Source organism: Protopterus annectens, chromosome 1.part0 (assembly GCF_019279795.1).
Source record: "Protopterus annectens isolate FY-2018-M chromosome 1.part0, PAN1.0, whole genome shotgun sequence".
NCBI lineage: Eukaryota > Metazoa > Chordata > Ceratodontiformes > Protopteridae > Protopterus > Protopterus annectens.
Window position 1 is genome coordinate 1,396,832,574 of NC_056725.1, and position 25,698 is coordinate 1,396,858,271.

Genomic DNA, 25,698 nt, shown 5'->3' on the forward strand with positions numbered 1-25,698 from the left:
GTAATGTGATCCAGATACACAAAACCTTAAGAAATGCTGGATGTCTGGATGAACAGGGATATGATTATAAGCATCTTTTAAATCTACTGATACAAGGATACCTGAAGTTGTGAAGTGACATCACTTTACATTCAGGCACTATCACAAACAGGTTTAGGAAAGAAAGATCCAGAACTGGTCTTTTCATTCTTTGGCACTAGACATAATCTTGAATAAAAACTTTTTCCTACCTGGGAAGGAAGAACTAGTTCTATCACTCCCTGGGAGAGCGTGTGTCAAAGTACAGGGGAAAATAAAAGGATCTGGTCTGGTATGGAGGAGGAGGAACTACTGTCGGAAAATGATGGATTTCCTCCCACTGAAATCTGTAACCTTGAAGAATGATCTTCAGAATCCATTTCTCTGAAACTACCTGCTGTCAAAAGGAAAAACTAAGATTAAGACTTTCTGGAAGGGAGAAGGGAAAAGGGACTGCCAAGGTGAAAGTGAGAACTAAAGCTCCCTTAAACAGTCACTCTGACTTGTCCTTGGTTTTGGGAGTTCCTGAATTCTTTTTTAACCTCCCTGTCATTTCTTTTTAAATTTCTAAAATATATTTTTATCAGCATTTTGTTGAGATTTTTATTTTTTGGTAAAGGGTGGCTGAAAAATCTTAAAAGAGATTCCCTGGATCAACTTACCCCTTTTATCTCTGCAGCAGAGAAACCAAAAACTAAATCTCTATCCAAAGGAAAATTTAAAATCTCATTTTCACATTATAAGGAAGGTTCTGAAAACGCAGCCAGGCAAACTTCAAAACAGAAACAGTGGCCATAGCCCTGGAAGAAGTATTAACTGAGTCATGCACACTCACTGTAAACAATGAGTAGTGACTTGTACAGTGGAACATTCGTCACACTTTCATAATCAGTAAGAATAAACTAACATATGAGGTTGACAATTAGAAAAAAAAATGAAAATCAAAGTTGCAGAAGCATACACTTTTTCCCCATTCTTTTCAAAAATCTTCCGATCTTTGTCAGACAGAGTAGGACTGGAATTAACCAAATGTTTTGGAGCAGTAGGATTAAAGCTACATCTGCTGGGTCAGGATTTTGAAGACTGGATAAAAACTTATGACACACACACACACCCTTCAGAGCTGAAAGAACTAGGAGAATGGGTGAAGGGTCTGGAAATAACATCTGTAACAGCGCACAGTATTTTCTGAGTGACTGAAAAACGTCAGTGTTCTCTCACTGATAACACTAGCACATTCTGGAAAAAGTTTCAGATGAAGAGAAGCCACTACAGAATCTAAGCTCTCCAGAGTCTGAATCAGAAAAGTGAGGTGAAAACACTATCTGTCCCCATCACTTTCCTGTCCAGATTCAAAATCTAGAATCACTTCAAAAAGAGGCATCTCCTTCTCTCCTTTACCATAAACTACCTTACACGAATAATCAATAGCCTAAATTAAACCCAGACCCAGTGAACTACTCCTAGCTAAATCTGAGAGGAGTAGATACATGTTTAGTTTTTCTTTTTGACAAGAAAAATGGGGGCAACATTGCCATTAATGGCAGCAAAAGCATTCCCAGGATTAGGTACAACATTCTGACTAAACAGGGAAGCCTTCAATGTTCCCTCTCCCAGGATTGACAACAGTGTCTCTCCCTTGCCCAATGAGGGGACCCCAATAGCCACAGAGGATATGGATACCCCCCCCCAGTCCATAGTGGCTGCAGATGCTACACCCAAGAGATCATCAGAGACAGAAGATGACTGGTCTGAGGAGCAAACTATAGTCACAGCAGTCACCCACCTGCAGCTGAGGCAAACTGTTTGCCTGCTGTGGAGGCACACATGATTTAACTTTTTCTTTTTGTGGTTGGAAAAAGGCATGACCATGGGACTGATTCATTCCATGGTCAAGCCAAAAAATAGTGCATCGTTTCCCTGGAAAACAAGCAGCAAAAGTAGGTAGACATTTGGTCTTTAAAAGTAATACTTTCCCCCACAAAAACACAGTAAACCTCGGATTTAAAACACTTTGCAGGCCATATAAAGTAAAATAAATACAGTTTCTCTACAGAAAAAAAAATTCTGGCAAGAAAAAAGAGCATTTCCATTTAAAAGTACAGTCCCATGACAGACTATTAAAATATACACTCATAGCTTAAAATTAACTTTCCCAATTTCTATAAAGAGGAAGGTTTTCCCCAAAGGGAACTTATCTGCCCAGAAAAGGAACAGCACAAGTGGACCACTGATCCTCAAAAGCCTGCAGAGGAGTGTGCTCTTTGATAACAGGAATGCTGTGAAGGGCTTGATACATGAATATGTATTTTCAGTCATCTTAGCTAAGGCAGACTGACGGCTTTGGCAAGCAGGAGGTGCCCTGAAGCTTTGGAACTGAAAGGCTGTTATTATCCTTGGCAGGATATAACCCATATAGCATAAGCTATTGTAGCAGTCATCAATATGATGAACATATGAAAAATAGGTGTACACAATGCACAATTAAGAGGGTTATTATAACAATAAGGTATTACTCTGACACCTTTCCCTAGTATGATGGAATCAGACAGTAAAGCTAGAGAAGGGGAGAGATTTCCATGGTCAAGAGGAGGAGGAGTAAAATGGCCAGAGTTTAAAATTACGGTGAGAAAGTAACAGAAGTGCTTTAAGCAGCATCTCTGAAGCACTTACACTTGTTTTACATTATCAAGTGAGAATGAAGTGGCTTCATGAAATACGTAACATTTCTAGTTTGTTTAATAGGTTCTGGTAGAGTTCCAAAAAGCTGGAGCAAACTTAGAAAAGGAACTTTCACAGGTAGCAAAGGTAAAGGAAAGTCAAGAAAGAAGTGAGACAGAATTCCAAAAGGAATAACCAGAGGTGACAGTACCCTTGACTAAGTTTATATGCAAGAGTATTTAGAAGTGAGGTCCTGTCCATCACTAATAGCCACTGTCCAACACTAAGTATATAAATCACTTTTAGAAATGTGTCACCAAGAGACAGTTCTTCCCACAGGAGACTCAAAAGACTGAGTGCCTTCCATCTTCTGACTCAAATCATGTAGTAGATCGAGTCTGGGAATAAGTCAGAAACTCAACATCAGAATTTGAACATTCCTCATCTTCTGAAGTGGTGTCTTCATATTCTTAGTAGTGGAATGAGGAAGAGAGAAAAACTGAGGCAATTTAAGAGACATTAAGGCTTTAAAAGCACTTATGAAAAGTTGTACCACTAACGTTGTTGAGTAGGAGGAGGAGGGACAAGAGGAGGAAAACGTACAGTTGTTAAATCCTACTTACCCATAAAAGTAGATGTTTGAATTTCTTTACTGCTGCAATAGCCTATGGGTAGTGTCCTACAAAGGACACAATACTCAGGCCACCATGACAAGCTCTTACTCTCCTCTGTCTTGCTCACTCTGATTGCTGATATACTTCCCCCCAAAAAGGGTGCAGCCTATCAGCAAGCAGAGTGAGGTAAGCTTTCAAGGATTTTACTGCCCTGAGAAAGGAAGGAAGATTATTGATTGTTGGCTCAGGATTAATCACCGCAAAAATCATCCAAACAATAACAACCACCATAACAAAGAAGGTTGTGTCCCACCTCGACTACCTACAAAGTAGATGGGTGCAGCTACTACAGCAGTGAAGAAATTTGAACATCTACTATAGATCTCATGCATGTCACAGGTTAGTCAGGTTAGGCTTTTGGAGCAAAAGGAAGGTACCCAAGCTTTGGTAAGCTGGCTGGACAGATGGTATCCTTGACATGATACTCCTCAACTATCAGCAATACTGCAACAGTGATCTAATAAAGAACATCAAAGGGTAATCGGACACTGACACCCAACTTACAGTCATCAGCAAACTTTGTTGACAGTATATCTGAATTAACAGCATGGAGGTTGCAGAAGTACATGCCAAATGGAAGGGGACAAAGTACCAAACCCTAAGGTATACCAGTAGTTACTTTGTTTCCTGAGGAGGTAAATGCTTATTAACTATGTGGGTTCTATTTTTCAGTCAGTTTGCTATCCATCTTACTATGTGTGGGTTTACCTTTAGGTCTCCCTGTTTATTTACAATACCAGTATAGGAAAACTTTCAAATGCCTTGGCTATATCCATGTAACAGAGGTATAAGCTACAGAACAAGATAGATTCCAAGAAGTGACAGGATCCAATTCTTTTAAAATACGCGTTTAATTATAAAATAAATAAAAAAACAAGTAGAGCGCTTTCTTCTACGGATCGTAGATTTCATCAGAACACTCAGCAAATAATTTTACTCCCTTATATACTGATATTTCCCGCTTAAAACATCTACAATCTACAACAACGATATTATCAGAGCAACAGGCAATATGTGAAATAACCCAAACAGACAGGGTACAGGAAAAACATAAAAATTGATGGGGTTATTCACAGTCTGGGAGATTTCAGAACCTACAATTATACACAATATCCAGTGTGTGAGGAACATTTTAAGATTTTTTCCAAAGGTATGAAATTTACACCAAGGAAAAGATTCAACGTGGTCGACACATTGGTTGAATTCAAGTTGTACATGAGGAAATTGAACCTGGGTGTATTTTTTCAGAAAAGAACACATGGGAGAATGACTAACAATAATTTAAAGAAAAGAAGTAATTTTACACCCCCGATGCACAATACTTTAACTACATTTGAAAAGGAAGTAACCAAAAAAATATATGACATGTGCCAACTATGTGATACTAACAATATCCGGATTATGACTCCGGATAAGGGTGGGGGAATAGTGTGGTATGATATGGAGGATTACAATCAGAAAATATTTGACATTCTCAACTCCGAACAATATGAAACTTCATCTGTGAATCAAATAAACATAGCACACAGAAGAATAAACCTATATTTGGAGGAATATCTATTAGATGAGCGAACTGATATGGAACTTTATGGATTTTTGAAATTAGACAATCCAGTATTAGCAACCATTGTTGGGATACTAAAGATACATAAGAGCGTCAATGACCCCCCCCCCCCTTTAGACCCATCATTTCTGGGAGTAGGAGTAAAACTTTTCCTTTTGGAAGAGTAATAGATCAATGGTTGAAGCATATTTATAAAAATGTTCCAAATCTAATAAAAGATTCTTGGGATTTTCTGGGGAGATTCAAACAAGAATTATGGGATGACAATATGATATTTGTAACCACTGACATAAAAGATCAATTCTTCTGTATACCCAAAATAGATGGGATTACTAGATTTGTGAATAGTGTTAATAAGTATTCACAATTAGAGTGGGACAGAATTGAACTTATAATAGAATTCATCAATATAGTCCTTGATAATAATTACATCTACTTCGATGGGGAATATTATAAACAAGTTTTAGGAGTAGCTATGGGGGCAGCCTGTGCCCCAATATATGCAAATCTTGTGTTACTTGATTGGGAAGAAGAGTTAATTTTGCAGACACCTTGGAAGGAAAAAATAATATGTTACGTGAGGTTTTTGGACAATATGTTCTTCTTATGGAAAGGGACTGAAGAATCTGTCACACAATTTATTGAATATATCAACTGTAGTAGCCCATATTTAAAATTCACATACAATACCAGTAGAACAGGACTCAATTATCTGGATAGATGCATCTATAGTGATGGACACACTTTTCAATTTAGAATTTACAGGAAAGAAACCTTTTGCAATTCATATTTAGAATATTCTAGTAACCATCCATATATGCAGAAGAAAAGCATCTTGAAGGGGCAATGCATAAGGGCAGCTAGAATGACTACTAGTAAAGAAGATGTGATCAAAGAAATCAGATTTATAGGTGAATTATTTAGAGATAGAGGGTATCCTGTAAATTTAATCAAGGACATCACTGAATATATGATAAGTGAATGGGGGAGAAAGTATACCCCTCGTTTAGGTAGTGAATATAATATACAGTCTATTACTGACATGAACAGAATATGGATACCAAAGGGCTTATATTCTAGAATTTAGCCCGTATTCTGGAGCAATTAGGAACATCATAGAAAAAAAACTGGAATATATTAACTAGTGACGATACAATATGTGGCAAAATTGGAGAAAAACCCTCTTTTGTGTATAAAACAGTGATGAATATTAAAAGAATGATTGAGGCTAGGACATGCAACAGGAAGGAAACTGTTAAAAAGAATTTAGAAGGAACTAAAAGGTGTGGACATTGTAATCAATGTTCCTACATCCTGGAAGACAAACATATATGTCTTGAAAATAATATCATGAGTAGAGTACATTTCAGAAGGGGTAACTGTCAGACACAGCATGTCATATATTTGGGAAAATGTACAACGTCCTTGTTACTATGTGGGAAAAACGGATAGAAGGTTGCGAAACAGAATTTATGATCATCTCTATTGTATTAAAAAGAAAGACAGGAATAATGCGTTGTTTAGACACATAGAAGAAAGTATTGGATGTGACTCATTTAAGTTTGCCATATTGGAAGTGTTAAACAGTGACCCCAGGGGAGGGAACATTAAGGTCATATTAGGAGAGAAAGAAATCAAATGGCAGATAAGATTAAATGCAGCAAGTCCTCCAGGTATCAATAAACAAATGCCCACTAAACCCCTCATAAGGGTTTAAAAACCGAAAATTTAATAACAACATACTTCAGTTCACAAGTGCTGACTAAGCAATGTTATATGCAGTTGCTGGACTAGAATAAGATATTGTACATGCATCATATTTCAGGTATTGTGTTTATCTTAGCACTTTTAGGTGGTGTATTTTTTATGTAGCTGACATACAGAATTTACACAAGTACTATCTTTTTAAAAAAAAACAGCTACCTTGATTTTGTAATTCATTGAATAAGTGAATAATTGGATGTTTTAGGTGGGAAATATCAGTATATAAGGGGGTAAAATTAAAGCGCTCAACCTGTTTTTTATTTATTTTATAATTAAACACATATTTTAAAAGAAGAATTGGATCCTGTCACTTCTTGGAATCTATCTTGTTCTGTGACTTTGGGAGATTGTTGGGATTCCTTGAATCATCTGTGGAATATAGAGGTATAAGCTAGGTGTTCTCGTGTCTGGTGCTGTCCCCCGACTTGGGGTCTGTTCTTCACTATCTGTGGTCTTTTAAACTATAGTGAAACAGAAGTTATTACTTACCATAATGACAGATCCATGTTGTCTGATTTTCATATAGTTCAACTGTGGGTTGTTGGATCCAGTCTCAGCACCGATCTTGAAGCTCTCCAGGGCTCCAACTCCTCCCCTACCCATAATTCCCTGGTCTCCACCCTACTACCTCCGATTGAGTTTGAACCTGAAAAATAACTTAATAAAGCAAAAGGAAATAGCCTTATTCTACTGAAAAAGTCTTAGTCTGGCTAATTTCTAAGTGGTATGAAGAAGGCCATGACAGTTATAGAACACTGGCAGGGATAACTGGTTAGTGACAGGAAATGCCAAAGTCGACCAGTTCTTGGAGTTTCATTCCTGACAATTTGGTAGGGGGCAGGTGGGAGGGATGTTGAACTGGATGAAAATCGGACAACTTGGATCTATATCGGTGGTAAGTACATAACTTTTATAGCCAGTGTTGTGTTTTATATTTTCATCCGATTCAACTGTGGGGCAGATTCCCAAGAATACAGTCCCAGGTGGTATCAAGGAAGGACATTTCTAAGAATGATGGAGCCAAAGGATAAATGTGATCTGGATTGTTCATTCAGTTTGTAATGCAACACAAACGTATGAATTGTTGACCAAGTAACAGCTGCACAGATATCAATAGGAAGTCAGCTGGCAAAGGCTATGCAAGTGGCTGCAGCCTTTGTGGAATGACCTTTAGGCTTAGACTGCAAGGATAAACCCTTTTTATTGTACACAAATGTAATACTATCAGATAACAATATGGAAAACAGACATTGCCTTGCTCATTTTGTTGTCTGGAGAATGCCACAGTGTGTCGATCAGACCTCCTGAAAGGCTTACCGGTATGAAGATAAAACCTGAGTCGGCGAAAGATGTCCAAGCTTATGAAGCATGTATTCACCTTTGTTAGAAAATTGTAGAAAAAAGACTAGAAGATTTATTACCTGATTTAGATTAGCTCAGGATGCCACCTTAGGAGGGAAAGAAGCATTGTTTCTCAGTGAAACCCTATCTTTATGAAAAAACAAATAAGGAGGTCTGCAGGAAGGTGCATGCATCTCTGATCTATGCTTAGCTGATGTAACAGCCATCAGAAAAATTATTTTCCAAGGCAGGAATTTCAGATCTACTGATACTGAAGGTTCAAAGTCAATGCTTGCAACACAGTTCTAGGGAGCAGCTGGATATCTGACTGGGGGTTGAAGTAGAAAAGTTCCCTTTGAAAAGGATTTGGAATTCTTCAACAAGGCTGTAGAAGAGTTTTTCTGGCCAATGTGAAAATTAGAGACGGATGCCAACTGTACTTTGATAGTTGAGGAGCAAGACCCTTTGTGAAAAAGTTCTGATAAAAAACTCTAAAATGGCAGGAAAAGGAGCTGAAAAGGGGTCCAAACCTATGGTTGATGCCCAAATAAAAAATATTTTTCATTTGCTGTGATACATATTGATAGTGGCACGTTTTTGTGAGGCGATAAGATCTGAACAACCAATGAGGAAAGCCTGGCACCTCTTAATGTTAGAATTGGAGGAACCAAGTGGCTACTTTATGGTTTTCTGATCTAGGTGAGTCTGTCCAGTCTGATCCAGTTTACAGGGAGAATGTACTAGAATGGAAAACATGTTTGCTGAGGCCAGAAAGGGGCAATGAGGATCATCTTGGCCTTGCATATTGTTGCTTTCTGTATAAATTTGTTCATCAGAGGTAATAGTAAACGCATAAAGGAGACCCAGGGCCACTTGCAGAACAAAGCATCCCTTGGCGACTATTCCCGTGATATGATCACGGCAAAGTAACTGCTGCACTTGTAATTTAGATGGGTGGCAAAAAGATTGCAGCAAGGTTGGCCCCAGCGACTGAAGATCAAGTCTATCACTGTTGGATTGAGGGACCACTCCTGAGGCATTAGGACAGATCTACTTAGATTATCTGCCGAGACATTGGATGACCCCAGGATGTGTGATGCTGTCAGAAAGTGGTGAGAAGATATTTCCCATTGCCAGACTCTCATGGCTTCATGGCATAAGGGGTAAAAACAGGTTTCTCCTTGATTGTTGATGTACCATACTACCAACATGTCTGTTCATATCAGAGTCATACCTCTGGGGAGGCTGTCCTGAAAGGCCTGCAACACAAGAACCAGTGCCTTCATCTCCGGAACACTGATGTGAAGATTAGCCTCTGTGCTTCAACATGTGCTTTGGACAATCTCCCCTTCATAATGCCCTCCCCACCCTAGAAGAGAAGCATCCACTCTCACCATCATCACCAGGGAGTTTGTTGGGAATGGCCATTCGTCTATCACTGATAGAGACATTATCCAACAACTTAACTGTCTGCAGATTTCAGTTAGTTTTATTTTGGCATGGAGTGGGTAGACCTTTTGGGATCACTGTACTACTAAAGTCCATTGGAGGACCCTCATGAAAAATATGGCGAATGGGTACATGAGGATTGTTGACGCCATACGACACAACAGGCAAGGGATGAACCTTGTTGGTAGACAGGGGTGGTGAAGAACTTGAGTGGCAGTGAAACAAACAGAAAGAACCTTGGACACTGGAAGACAGTCAAATCTGTAAGGTTGTGTTCATGTGGCATCCAATAAATTCTGTTGAGAAGGCATAAGCTGACGTTTGGAGATGCTGACTGTGATGCCTAGATCCTTCATCAGTTGGAGTAAAAGGTCCTGATGATGCAATAAGACATTGTTGGTTGCAGCTGTGAGAAGCCAGTTATTGAGGTATGGGAAAAACTGGATTCCTAGTAGGCCTAGTGCACTACTACAACTGCCATAACTTTGGTGAACACCCAAGGGGCTGTGGTAAGCCCAAAAGGTAGAGCTCTAAATTGATAATGATTGGTTCCCAGCTGGAAATGGAGGAATCTTCTTGAATGCTTCTCTATCTTTACATGACAGTGTACATCTCTGAGGTCTACTGAGCACATCCAATCATCCTGCCTTGGGAGAGGCAAAATGGACTGTAGTGTTACCATCCAGAATTTTGTCTGCTTGACATACTGATTCAAATGACTCGGGTCCAGGGCGGGTCTGAGGTCCCCTGTATTCCTGAGTACTAAAAAGAACTGCAAGTAGAGTTTGGGTTCTATCTGGTCTACAGGGACTGATTAGATGACTTTTTCTAGCAGCTTGGAAACGTATGCTGCCGCAAATTCCCGGGGACTGGGTAAAATGAAATGAACTTTTTTCCATTTGAAAGAGGGAAGAGAAAATGGTATGAATAACATCTGGAAATTATGTTTGGCACCCATGAATCTGTGGTTATGTTTTGCCAGGCTTGTAGGTGCAAAGATAAGTGTTCCCAGACTGCCTCCAGGGTGCAGTGGTTGGACAACCCTTCAGGGACACTGAAAGAGCTTTTCAGACAATGGTCCGTGAAAGTCCTGAATATGCAGTCCCTCCATACCTCTTGGGTGACGTCCTTTATTGTTACTTACTCCCCAACACAAATCTCCTAATAAGGGCTCTGTGATTTCCTGAACCACATCCTCTTTCCAGCCTGCCTAGAGTAGGATCTCACGGGTGTGGAGAAGCAGATGCCTACTACAGAGAGAGCATCACTACTCTGCTTAACTCCTAGTGAGAGCTCTTTAACTTTAGGTCCAAACAAAGTGGACCCATCAAAGGAGGGGTTGCTGATGAAGGATGTCCTGGAGCTTTCTGCAAATTCGCAAAGGCACATTCAAGAATGCTGATGAATGGAGATGCTGATGCCTGCTACCCTAGCTGTGCCATCGGCTGCATTTGAGAGCAGAAGCATGGCTACATTAGACGAAGACTGTAGGGTGGACAGCTGGGAATACATTGTCTTCTGGACGTTCAACAACAGCACATTCAAGACAAACTTGGATATTTCCTTGGTTAAGTCTCTCTGAAATCTGGTGACAAATGAAGTGCAAATACATTTCCCAACTGAGTCCATCACATCTACCATGGGGAATGGACTGCAGAACTCTCTTCGGACAGTTCCTTTTTTGTGGCTGCTGCTACAGCCATCATATCTACCGGAAGACCCTTGCTCCAATGTCTCCTGTCTGTAGGAGTGGAAAGAATACTATCTGGCTTTTTTGAGGATAGGCTCCACCAACGTCAGGGTCCTTCTATGCCCACTGAGCCAAGAAATCAGTGAGTGGGTCAACAGGTGTTACCACCCAAGAAGAAGCTGAATTAGACACAAAGGCTTTCAGGAACACAGACTCATCAGGAGAAGGACTAACTGTGGACCATTCCCCTGTTTCATCAATTCCAGAATCTCACCAAATATGACATGTTGAGAGGGGGATCTTGGGAGCCTTCACCCTCAACCAAGTCAGTATCTTCAGTGACAAAGTCTAACTGCGCCCAGTTACATGCCTGTTTATTACGAACCATCTGAGGGTGAATGTCAGAAGGTTCAAATTCAGATGGGGAGCTAATACTGCAGATTCAATGGGAAGTCTAAGGAAAAAATGTCCCTTTCTGACAGAAGAATGAGAAATAGAAGCCGAGCCAAGCTGGAGTTTGGATGGCGCTGATTTTGAAGACCACACCTTTCCCCTCAGCACTGATAGGACCCACTGGAAAGCCTCAAAGGCCAAGGAAACCACCATCTACAGTGGCTCATTCTTGACCTCAGACAAAAAGGAAGACCTCAGAACTGATAAGTCTTGACCCTGAGGTTGATCTTGGCACTGAACTACCTTGAAAATAGGGAGCCACTCAGACTCTTAAGTTACCTGAACTACTGGCTCCAAAAAAGGTGCACCTGGGCAAATTGGACCTGATGCTACCAGCGCTGATGAACGAACCAGTTTCAGAAGACAGCACAGATGAGGGGTAGCTGGAGCACACCAAAGAGAGACTTGGAACTTTCCTTGGTGAAGTCTCTCTGAAAATTGGTGACATGAACTAAATAATTCAGCACTAAGAAACTGTCGGCTCCAATTGTCCTGATACCTTGAGATCCAATTCTGAAGACAGGGATGGATCTGGTGACCTCTTACAGCATTTCTCTGAGCCCTTTTTTTCTTTTGTTTTTTTCTTCTGATTTTTCTTTTTTTAATCCTTGTCCTTGTATGAAGCTATCTTCTCCCCTAATTTCTTCTCCTTTGTTTTTGGAAACGTGGAGGAGGAAGAGGTAGGGGTGGCAAACCCTGTCTAGGAGGGGGAGTCGTCCTTTGACGATTTTAAAGAGCGCCAGGGATTTCAACAACAATTTATGTAGCCTTTACCACTGAAACTACGTGCAAATATATCAGCTGTGACCTTTGCTTCAGAACAGGAGATGCCATTTTGGATTACTGTCAAGTGTTGTGTCTTAATTTTCTGACAATACTGCAGGATTATGATGGTCACTTGTTTCAGATGCTAGTTTCAGTTTGTGCTTAGCTTTTATCTTCTTGATAGTAGTTTTTAGTTCTTTGCTGATGCATTTGATGGACTTTTTAATGTTGGTCAAGTCAGATTTCTTATGACTTTAAATGTAATTTCCTTTTGTGGTAGAGCTTATATACTTGGCAGACCAGCAGGACAGTCTATTTTTGAATGTTTCAGTAGATGTGGCTCTAGTAAAGACTGCTTTTTCCAGGTGGGTGTAGAACTCTGATCAAAAGCAGCAGCTGAATCTGCATGGCAGCTCATGATATTATAAGTAAACTTTGTTGGTTCACCATAGAGACTGAGTACGTTTAGTCTTATGAAGTCTTTAAATTCAGACCTCAAGGTGGGGTTAGATGATTTTAAAGGTGAAGGTCGCCAGCTTTGTGTCTGATTTAACCAGGGACAGGGACATCATACAAGTAGTAATGAAGGGACTACACTGGTAAGGACTATGTCCATAATGTTTCACCCCTTAGTGGGTTGGTTTACTATTCTTTCTAAGAATTTTTAAGCCAAGAAATTTTTGGGCATACCTAATTTTTGAGATATAGGTGTATCAGCTTATCGATGGACAACTGAACTCACCCAACAAAAAGCATTTTTCTTAATATTTCAGAGAGCACATTCATAAGTCTCTCATGGTCATCTCAGGACATGAAACATATACCACTGCAAGCAACCAATAGACAATTTGTTTTCCTTTAGATAAGCTGGAGTTCAAGGCGTTCAGCATGCACTTCTATAGGAATCAAACTAAAGGAGATATGGTTCCCGACAAATATGGAAATGCCGCCACAGTTACTCTCAGGTCTGATTATATGGTAGGCATTAAACTCAGGCAAGGTGGGAGTAACATCTTTATAAATGACACAAAGTCTCATTTACAACATAGCCATGGATATGTTCAAGTTGCAGGAAGCTTTAAAATCATGCAATGTGCTAAAACATCTGACACTAAGAAAAGCAGAGGTGACAAAGCTAGAACTGGAGTTTGTTGTAACTTTATCTACTCAACTGGGATGTCCAGTGTCTGGACCTTGCCCAAAAAAAGCCACTACAGGGATAGGAAGGGTTTTGACCAATAAGCAGAAACCATGGGATAAAAGTAAGAGCTCATTCTTTGCAAAGCACACTGATCTGTTAACCATCTCATCCCAAGCAGACACATACTGGATATGCCCGCCCCCAAACAAATGACGACTACTCTTTAAACTTCTGAAGCCAATTATTATTTCCTCGTATTTAGGATTCCTAAAGACCATCTTACCTGCATGTGTCAAAGCTAATATCTAACATGTCTGTTTTACATGGCCCTCAGGGTAGAGTGCCTCAAATCATTCACACCCACATGAACCACCAGGAAGTTGTTGTTTCTTTCGGCTTTTCCCAGTTAGGGGTCGCCACAGCGGAACTCCGGTCAGCTAATGATTGGCAGTTGATTTTTATGTGCCACGTTGCTGGCCCTGACGCACAACCTTCAACGAAGGTACGCCCATTCACGCATGTGTCCACACAGAAGACGCTCTAGCTGAGAATCGAACGCAGCAACGTCTTACTGTGAGGCGACATTTCCAAGACAAGGACTAAATAGTCCTTGTAACATTGCAGAACTTGGTGCCAGGGAGACTAATATTACCCTGTCCTTGCCCAACCTCATAAGCATTAGTGTGTGTGTCTAACAATGGTGTTACAAATTACCAGAACATTTCTACCTGTATTCATGGGTTCAGCAGCAATAGCCAGTGTATAGTCTGCAGCCTAATGATTCTAAGTGTGAGGGGGATTGTGTTGTATTTGTAGATTTCTGTAGTGACTTATTTTTCCTGGTTTTAGGAGGCTTGGGAAGTGACTTTTTAATACCCTCAACATAAGTTGGTTTGATATGTTTGCATAAATATGTGGGTGGAATTATGTGATGCCTCCACATTGTGTAGAAACTTAACCTCTCAGACTGCATCATGTATTTCAAATAACAGTTTGTCATCTCAGTATTTGCCAGTTCCCACTCTAAGAACACCAAATGCTATAAGGCTGACAACAGAAAGGACACCAGTCTGTCTGTTGTTTTACCACTGGTCAAGCCAGACTGTCTTACTAAAGAAGTGTCTTATTAAAATAAGTGCACATAATATTTAGCTAGCAGATTTTGACAGCAGCTGCTATATCTTAGGTGCAAGATGTTACAATGCTGGTAGCAATTAATAACCTACAAAAATCTGAGTAACATGTATGGCAAATATGGCAGCAATAAAAGACAATACTTAACACTGTGCTGTTTCTGTACCTCTTAACAGTGCATTGTTGCTCACAGTGCATGTAACAGCAACTAAGGGCAAATAGCAGCCCTGCATAAACAGTCGACTTCAAACAAAGCAGTATTGCTGAAATGCTCAACGAACACCACAATGTTCATTAGCAAAAATGTTTACCTCACTTGGAGGAAATCTACAGAAAAGTGCCCACAAGTTACTGTACAGAACTGTTTCTTGTAGCGCTGCTCAATGGACAGCTGACAGCAATGATGTGCAATAAAGAGCAACGTAAAGTAAGCAAAAAGACCAGAAGCCAATTAAAAAATCTTTAATGATGCCAGCCATGATTAAACCTCCAGACAACACACTGATTAAACTCCTTAATACGCCTTTCTTATCACGAACATTTCTGCACAGGTGTTTAATTTTTTTAATTACTTTACTTTTATACTGCTAGGTAAAACGACTATCTGTAAAATCCAATTGATTCTGGGCCTTTGAATGTCTCTCTAAAAATTAAGGGACAGAAAATGAAGGTTCAAAACAAGTTAATATAGTCTCCTCATCTAATACCAGTAAATTAATCAACCAAATTGATATCACTTATTTATACTTAATTTACCCCTCTTACATACCCAACTAAGATTTTGCTGTGTTTGTTTAGTTCATAAACCATTTTCTATTTAATGGCTAGCCTTCCCATTTTTATGTTTGGTTTACTTTTCAGTCTTTCTGTACTTTCCCTCCTTAATGCATATCCTCTTAAGATACTCAGAAACTTGAAACTTCTTAAATGTAAGTGCTTTAAAATATATAAAGCAACCTGAGCAAGGTGCAGGAGACCAATATTCTGGGTATGGACTGAACAAAACAGATACAAAATTCTCTAAACTTCCAAAAGTGCACACAGTTTTTACTAGTCTTTGGCCAACATTTCAAAAAAATTAAAAGCTATAGAGAGAAAATGATATTTTTTCACTTACAATTTAGTTGAGTAAGTAATAATGAGTAATAGATGTTTAATGAGATATGTTATTTATGGGTATCAGTGATTGTTTTATGGTATGTATTCTGGGTCAGTTGCACATTATCACTTTAAGACCAGGTTTTTGCTTGTCATGTGACATTTAAGTATTTAAGCAATAAGTGTTTCTATTGATGTGTGTCTGATGAAGTTTTGCACTGTACAAGATGAAAGCACTCATCAAGTCTGGAATAAAACTTATTCTGAGGTTCTACATAGTCATTACCGGCCTTTTGCGTTTACGATTAGTTTGTTTCTAATTTTTTTTGGTTTATTTAAGCTTTTAAAAAACTTGTTTGCTTTCAGCTTTTCCCGGTTAGGGGTCACCACAGCAGAACTCCGGTCCGCTAATGATTGGCAGTAGAGTTTGACGTGCTGGCTTGCCGGGCCTAACGCACAACCTTCAATGAACGAACGCCCATTCATGCATGTCGCCACACAGAAGACGCTCTGAGAATCGAACGGGCAACGTCTAACTGTGAGGCGACAAAGCTACCGCAGCACCACCACCGCAGCTCTAATGAAGAATATTCAGAACAGCACATTGCATTAGGTGAAATAACATGGTGAGCTGTGATATGCAGGAAAGGGGGAATTCAGAGACACCCACAGCAGCTGTGCAGAATGCATCATGTTCTAATGATCTTACAATATAATGACATGCAAAGGGGTGATAACATTCTAATGAGATCCATCACATATGCTAATGAAATCAAACAAGGCTAAGCAACTCAGAAAAATATAAAATTACTGAGATGCGCTATAGCAATCAGCTGCTTTGAACAACGATATTTTACAGTACAGAGGAGGATTATTCTCATCAAGATACTAGGAGAAGCATTAGCATGTGGGTTTTAGAGCCAGTGTCCTCAGTATTGTGCATCACGGGCCTCCATGTCACAGACTGATCAGTCAAAAGCTAACATACCATTATCTCCATGACAGGGATATTGTCAAACTATAGAGTCTGGACAGACACCATATGGGAGTTAGTAGACATCAGCCACCCTTACATGGAATCAAGGGGGGTACATAGAATGCCTATTCCAGTGGGCACAAACTGTGTGTAGCATTAAACATCCATACACTAGCCACATCCAAAAGGCACAGGGTCATCAAGTTTAAACATATACTGTGTCCTTATCCATGCTGACAGACACGAATATCTGTCCCCTCACCATGGGTAAGAATGGCCAACACTGGAAAGTTCCAAGTTAATGCATCTTAGAGGATTATATTTTTCCACAATCAGAAAGGAATCCTCCTTGTTTACAGAGGACTGAGGACTGATTAAAAAAAAAAGTCAGGCGTGAACAGTATCAAGGGGTCCCCAACAGGGTCACAGAAAGCCCATCATAAAGGTAGAGGAACACAGGTAATACTTCTTCTCCTATAAGGCCTCCATCATAATATTCAACATGCTGGTAAACACCCTGGCTGTAGAGAAAAGACAACATATCATTTGTACTGAAATTTGTGTCCCGCTACAGGAAAATGAAGTGAAGTCCAACACAGGCCATAGACATTGATGTGCTATGTGTTTATCATACTCTGAGATAACAATCAGGCACTGTGAGACATCAGGGTGCATGACCCAGCACCCACCTCTGAAAGTTAAAATCTAGAACTCTAAATACTGCATATGCATGCTGCAGTTGGACAGATCCAGAACTAAATGGAAAGCTCTCATGCTAGACACAGGAGAAACCCCTTCTGCTTATTTCTGAAGGAGGGTCAGCCTTTATGACCACTGTATGCTGCAGACTCCTGGCCTGCCCAGAGAGCTCTGTGGTCATGCCTGGTCTCCCAACCAGAACCCTATTTAGCCAAACTTAGAGAACCATTCCCCCCATCCCCATGAAGACTTTTGTGGGTGCTAAGTCGGTGAGGTTATCTTCCTGAAAAACTTGTTTGACACAGCAGGTGACATGGGTTTCCAAGACTGATACTTGAGGGTTCAACTTTACCTATAGGATGAGAGCCCTTCATATCTCAGGGTCTTTTCTTCCACAGGAGTTGGCCAGGCCTGGAAGGAGGGGAGAGCAATAGGGGGATGCAGAGACACTTCACTACGGTGATGACCTGCTTCTTCTTTTGGAGGTCTTTTTTTTATTTTATGTACTTTTTTATTTTATACATTTGTTAACCATGTAAGCCCCCTAGACACAAGTATCCCCTTACAAGGGCAACCCAGTAGCCTAGCCATGTCACTTCCCAAGGACACTGCACAGGCACTATGCACGACCAAATCCTGGGATGACTAACCAAAGAAAATCTCTTGTCATAAAGGGCAACTAGGATTGTCCATCTTCGCTCTTTCCTGAGAGAGAACAGCCTCATTTGTACTACATTTGCCAGCACAATACGGACACTGCTGCCCTAGCCTCAGCACTGGCACAATAAAAGTTGCAGTAAGCCATCCATCATGGAAGCAAAAACTAGGTTTTGACAAGCTCCTCCTTAAGCCCTGAATAAGGAAGTGCTTACAGCATTTGATCTGCTAAGGCTGAGATCTGGATAGGTAAGACACAGTTGAAGGATCTAAGGTCCAGTATGGCATGGGAAAATACCCTCCTGCATAACTTGTCCACAGTTTTTGACTCCTTGACAGCATCAAGATGATGTGAAGTAATTACATGTTCCATCATGTTTTTACCTCTTCAAATGCTCAATGTTCAACTTCTACTAATGCACAAGTAACTTTTGTACTGTAAGTCACCTTTATTTCATATGAATATAATTACTGTACATTACTTATTATTTATTTATTTCAGTTTGATGACCGGGGAGGTCCACTGGGCTCAGGGAGCCCATTTTCAGTGGAGGCCTGGGGAGAAAAGCTTCACATTACATAGTGATTATACACGGTTATTCACATAAAAATCCGCATTACATAGTGATTATACACAGTTATTCACATAAAAATTAAGTGAGGTAAAATATATATGCAGTTATACACAGTTGTTCACATAAAAATCCAAATTAAATGAGGAAGAATACAATTAAATAAAATTGTGTTACACAGTGTGTTCACAGTTACAGTCAAAGTAGAGAGAAACACAAATCAAAGACGATTAAGAGTCAGAGAACAACATAAGTTATATGGTTTCATCGTAAGTATTTATGACGGTATGATAAAGAGTAGGAACAGGGAATTTACTAATTTAAGGAGTTGAGGGTGCAGAATTTAATTTTAAGCTAAAGAACAGGAAACATCTTAATATTTGGTAATGTGTGTTACTGAATTTCTATTTAAAAATGTTTGTAATGTTGGAGCTTTTCTCCCTGGGGCCCCTGCTGAACATTTTGTTTTTTTACTAAACCCAATCAGACAAACATGGTAAATAAAAGCAAAATAAAACAATAAATATGGTCTCTGAGACCTAAGCTGGACCAGAGAGTCAACTTAGGAGTATGTTCTAAAATATTTGGCCAGAATCCTACCTCACTCAGCCAAACAGAAAGATGAAGACAATAAGTCTACCTAATCTGCCATGAAAATTCATTTAACCTTATATTGCCCCCCCCCACATCTCCCCCCCAAAAAACTTTCTGTACATTCTTCATGCTCTTATGTATGCCTCTATGAAGTGTCCTTCACCCATTCTAAAGGTACACAACTCTATCCGAGAAGTTATCTTCACAAATCCAGTGAACAATTTCAAAAATCTGCTGCTTGTGCCACCTCCTTTTCTCTGTCCTTCCCACTCAGGATGAGAGCCCTTCATATCTCAGTGACACGATGATGTATACTCATACTTCATATTTCTATCAAACCATCTCTTCTACCATCTTAGCTTGCTTAATTGAGCCCCACAAATGTCAGTGCTTCAAAGACAAAGCTGCTACTAGTTGCCAAATATTGCTCTTTACACTTTATGCCAAGATCATTTAAGATTCCATCGATTTCTCTTCTTAGAATGTTGCTGCTCAAAAACAATACTTTGTGCCTAACTCACACTCCTAGTACTTTTTTGTGCAACTGTTGCTATCACAAATTCTTCTACTTAATATTTAATATCTACTATCAACTACCTATGTACAACTGTACTAACATATTACCATACTGTTACACTACCACATGGTTGTCTAATACATGTTTTTTTACACCTTCTTTTGTATGTGGTATTTCACTGCTGCATTTAGTAGTGGCCCAGGTCTGAAAAGGGTTCTACAGACAGTTCACTTACCAAACAAACAGATAAAATGAACCTCACTGAAAAAAAAAGACACCATTTATTTGGCAGTGTTATCTTTTCTGCAGTCTGCACTGTGAAGGCGACCTACATCCATTTCAGAACTACCTCATCTTTACTAATACATTTCTCAAGCAAAGGCCTCTCACAAGTATGGTGCTGACAAGAAACTGGGCTTGCAAGCTCATTTTGCATCAGTATAACAGATTTCCCAACATCCCTTGCCTTAATTAAAATGATGTAAAGACATTAGGTTCAGGCAGCATTATGCTTGTGTGTAACACAGGGCATACACCGCTTCTCTGCGCACAATGCACAGCAGTGGAGTGCTTAGTTTTCACTTTCTTTCAATGAAAAGGTAAGCAAGGATAACAAATATTTCCTGTCTGAAATTAGAATACAAAAACTGGTACAGTTTCACACTAAATATACTAGTCACTGCTACACAGCAACAGGAAGAGGTACAATTTTTCTGGCCTACATCCTTGCTGATGATACAGGATCAATCAGCAAATGACGTAGTACCAGAAGCATACTATATGTACATATCAGAACACAGCTCTGCATTGATATGAGTTTTCACATACAAACATCCGTATTTTAATGTGTTCACAAATCCCATTAAACAGGATAAGGGACAGTTAGCTCACAACTGAATCTGCAAGATGTCTGTTTAGGTGCATCACGAAGTAAACGTGATATTATGTACAGATTAAATAAACTACTTTGAATCACTTATATTAAGTTACTTACCTGAGTGGAATCTGTGCCAACTATACTGAGGTCCTGAACTGATCTGCGTCTTTGCTGTTCATTTGCTGTGGAATAAAAATAGAAAATTAAAATACAAACTAACTAACTGAAAACACAATAAGGAGGATGGAGCTGCTACAAAGGTAATATGGAATGTCAAGAAATCTAGGGAAACAATGAGGTGGAGAGAGCCCACAACTGACTAAGGGGGGGTGTGCAGCATGTGTAAGAAAGTGAGTGGACAGACAGCTGCACTTTTAATTTAAAAACGTTGCCCTACTAAAAGAAAGTACATCCATATAAAAAGACCACTCCTAGTACATGAATAGCTGTATCACTGCCCTCTGCCATTTCTCATCACATGTGTTTAAACAAAATGCAATCTCAAAAGGGAGGGACGGGGTGACAGGACTGATGATAGCAACTATTTCAAGGCTCTTATGTTATGGGGGTTTTAAAACATGAGTGCTGACAACACTGCATGTACTAGATCTTTAAAAAGCTCAGTTTTCTATTCCACTAGTCAGCCCTCTACAAACTATTTAGTTGCAGTTTTGGTCTTTAAGGAACTAAAATAAGCAACTTAATTATGGACAACCCTTGAAACAAAGGAAAGCTAATCCATTTATCTAGCCACATTTGTTTTTTTAGTTTGAGCTTTTTGCCAAAGTAATTAAAACATTCTAGCACAGTCATATCACTTTAGTTTATTAAAAGGATTGCTATAATCTTCTGCCTCTAACATTGTGGCTGTCTCTCATCTTTGTACACCTGCTCATAATAATCAAACCATGGTAGACCAAAGGATTTATGGCCTGAAATATCCTGTGTCGGATACCAGTTCATCTCTGCTTCATCCGAAGCAACTTTTGTTTGCAACAAAGAAAACAATATTTCAGATAACTTGTATAACTGCTTTAATTTCTTGAGGTGTGATGAAAAATATTCACCTACTACACTCACTGCTGGCTAAATGATGAAATAGCAAGGTAACATTAATTAAGAATAAGCAATAGGGATGTAGCACTGGTGCAAGGACTATTACATTTAACTTTGTTACATGAGCACTTACTAATATTTTAATCTAACCCATGCTAACATTAAAACTGACTTACAGCATATTTAACAGCTACCTGGCATTACAGTAAAACTTTTTTTTCCTAATCTGCAGCAACTGTAACACAATGACATTTACACTATCCACATTTTAAACACTGCCCACTAAGAAGAATAGTACACTGTATGCAGCAAATGAATGGGTGACATAAGTGGAATACTGGTAGGCTACATCAGGCAGGGTCAAACGTGTGCATACTTGTCACTGTATAAAAATAATTGGCCATATACAACTGTTTAGTAGCTAACATGCAGCTTCAGACTGCAGTCTACCAAACTGTATGACATTGAAATTCATTGAACAGTGTAATATTTACAGTTACACAGATTTATTAGTTGCCTTCCTTGAAGGTTGGGCGTCGGGCTGGCAACTCGGCACCATACAAATCCACTGCTAATCATTAGCGGACTGGAGTTCCACTGTGGCGACCCCTAACCGGGAAAAGCCGAAAGACTCACACACACACAGATTTATTAGTTAACCGGGTTAGGTGCACAGGTTCAAATACCAGACAGTTTTCAGGTGACTCAGGCTAGTTGGCAAAAAAATGACAATACTGCACAGTGAAATTAAAGAGCAGTATTAAAATACAAAACACTAGTAACATTCAGAGTTTTAAAAGAATGCAACAGGCAATGATTACACACCACATAAATATGGCAGAAACACTGTGTACCATAACATGTAGCATAGTAGATTAAGAAACTGAAGAAAGGAATATAAGGAGGAGGTAGAAAGGATGAGAGGCGGTAGAGTACATTTGAAAGCGAAGTACTTCTGTGGTAGTAGGGATGTGAGAGAAACTCATGTAAGGTGGACATAAGTCCCCACTGATGGCAGTGAGGGCAGAGGTGGTAGACTAAGCTAGAAAGGAAAGTAACTCTGTGGCGATAGAGAAAGTGAAGATGGCTAGATGTTCTTGGTGCACAATGAGGTGGGGAACCTAATTAGTGGTTTCTGAGTACAGTGTTAGTGGGCAGTAGATTGAGATTCCCTTTCCCTGAATGAAAAATATGAAAAGGCCTGCATGAAGCAGTGTTCCAACAAATGGAGAGTCAGTCACATTACAATGAAGCATACAGGTCTGAAGTCCCATATGCCTGCTATTAACTTTCTGATCACACATGCATGTTTTATGCTTGTAAATCCCTAGGGCCATTAGCTTAGTAACCTCATATGAACTTGTATTCATTACAACATTATCTATACTTAATTCTCTGGTATTTACTTAGTAACTATCGATATACCTTCTCGGTGGCCACATCAACTAATTTGCTATATTTAGTGATCAACAAAGGGCAGTACCAGAATCCGTGCCCAACTACCACCATCCAACAGAATGGGTATCTCTGAACTATGTTTGACTACATAATGCTTGCATTCGTACCACATGTTAACAAACACAAGAGGGACATTTCATTATTTGCAGCCTTCCAGGGAAGAAAGAAACAAAGAAAAAAACTACAAATGGTTTCTTCACATGAATAGTTAAGATGCTTGATCACAGCTTTCCTAAGACGGACAAAAATACATTACAACAGTCGGGAGTTGCAGCAAAAGCCAGTAAAGGCTATGAAATGCTAACAAGTTTCACCCTGCAGTTTTAGGTTTGATTTTTGCAGTCATCACTGTATACTGTTGATGAGCAAATCACTTAACCAGCTAGCCATTCCAGGTTAACCGGGGGGGGGGGTGCCTAGTAACTAAGTAACCAGGAATCTCAAGATTTGGATAACAAGCTCTCATTCTACTCTCCCTACCAAGTAACATCTGTTCTGTTTTATGTACATGTATCAAAACTTTGGATTTGTATTTTGCCCCACCCAACAAGCAGAGTTCTTGCTATTCTGAGGATCAACTGTGCTGCCAGAATTTCAAAAAGAACCCAAAAACACATACTTGCCTAATTTACATGGAAGTGTAAAAGCAGCAGTTGAACGAATGAGCCACCACACAAGGGGCAGTGCAAGGGTAATCAGGACCTATTAACGAGAGTCCACCTTAGTGACCAAATGATATGGCAAAAACATGTCTACTGTACTTATCAGGAAGCTTTCATATAAAGAGGACCAAAAGATTTTTTTACAGTCACACACTAAACAATCACCTGAACTAAAAGCACTGAAGTCTGAAAGTACAGTCGTGTAAGCACACTTACCACAACAGTAAATGTGTGAATGATCACTGCGACAGTAGCCTTAGCTATAATGGTTATATCCTGCACAACATACAACTACTGCTCAGCTTCAAAAGCTTCAGGGTGTCTTCCATGCACATGGGTTGAGCTGACTAAAAACACAGGTTTGGGCTCTAAGCCCTTCAGAGCTTTCATGCCAACAGAGACAGAGGGGGAAGCTGAGCACTGTAAGAACAATGTTAGGAACAAAAATAAATAAATTTTCCACAACCTGAGATAAATAACACACCAAAAAATGGGATTGGGAGACTCTGGCTACTGCAGCAGCAATCATTCTAACATCTACTCTTATGGTAAGTTTACTTAAACAACTGTATTACATTCATCATACTAATCATTGTTGCATTAGTCTAAGCTATATGGGTAGATTACCTAGTTTACTACATTTGGGAGGGAGAAAAGAAAAACTATGAAAAATGCTTTCCCAATAACTCAAGATTCCAGTAATTTTCCAGTTATGGTGACTGACGTAACACTTGAGGGGGATTAATGCTGAAAAGGAGAGGTATTCCCCCACTTTAAGGAGTGGGGGGACTCAATGAATCAGTAGAAAATGTGCACATATACTCAAACAAATGATTTTAAGTAACATGAAAATCTATACTGTAAATGTGTATATCTGCATTTTGACATGTATAAAGATGTGAATTTTACATGTAAGGACATGCATGTAGCCTGTATATTCTTACTACATATTATTATTGCTATTTGCCATGTAAAGCTTACATAGTACATTGTTATTGTAATCATGTGGAGCTTTTTTTTCCCAGAGCTTCTGCTGAAAAGGGGGTCTTCATGCCCAGGCGGACAATCCATTAACCAACTAAAATGTCAGGACCCACTAGAGCCACTCCCAAAATAAGGAGACTGAATGGCTTAAATATCAGAATGTTGTGTCTTTCGGCTTTTCCTGGTTAGGGGTCGCCACAGTGGAACTCCGGTCCGCTAATGATTAGCAGTACATTTTTATGTGCCGAGTTGCCAGCCCTGACACACAACCTTCAACGAAGGTACTCCCATTCACGCATGTCTCCAGACAGAAGACGCTTTAGCTGAGAATCGAGCGGGACAATGTCTTACTGTGAGGCGACAGTGCTACCACAGCACCACCACCGCAGTGGCTTAAACATCAGAATAACATATACTAAGATCGAGATGTCTTTTCTCAGAATATTCTCTATTCTCTGAGGTATGGTATTAGTTTGGATATAGAAGTTTTTTGGGGGGGCTGCCCCCCTGCAAAAAGAAGATTAAAGTAGAAGAGCAATTTTTGAAGTTTGCTCTTTTGTGTTTTCAGTCTTTTTTTTTCCTGCCTTGCCAGCAGTCAGCATTTTGAGTGTGGACATGTCATTAGGGAGCTGGACAATCCTGGTTAACAAATACAAAATAAATGAACAAATCATTTATTAAAGCCCTCCTTTGTCCAAATTGTGGGGGTGGTCCAAAAAGATACCCTACATATTATCTGCTACACTGGTTGCAAAGTGATCCCTCTCACAAAATCTGTATCTGTTTTGAAGGGATTGACATCTTGTATATTTTTACTGTAAGGGAAATAACTTCTTACTCAGTCCATCTGCAGCTTAGGATCTGCAACCTTTTTCCTTAGTTTTATATTCACTT

At 39.6% G+C, this 25,698-nt stretch overlaps 1 protein-coding gene across 1 annotated transcript in view; it reads right to left on the reverse strand.

Annotated features, from left to right (window-relative positions):
* The window catches only part of MAP3K7 (mitogen-activated protein kinase kinase kinase 7), a gene marked incomplete in the record, with an annotated part of 2,238,689 nt that overhangs the window by 425,051 nt on the left and 1,787,940 nt on the right, over window positions 1-25,698 (reverse strand). The window contains 1 exon segment of the mRNA XM_044067202.1: window positions 20,762-20,826. Coding sequence (XP_043923137.1) covers window positions 20,762-20,826 — 65 coding nt within the window.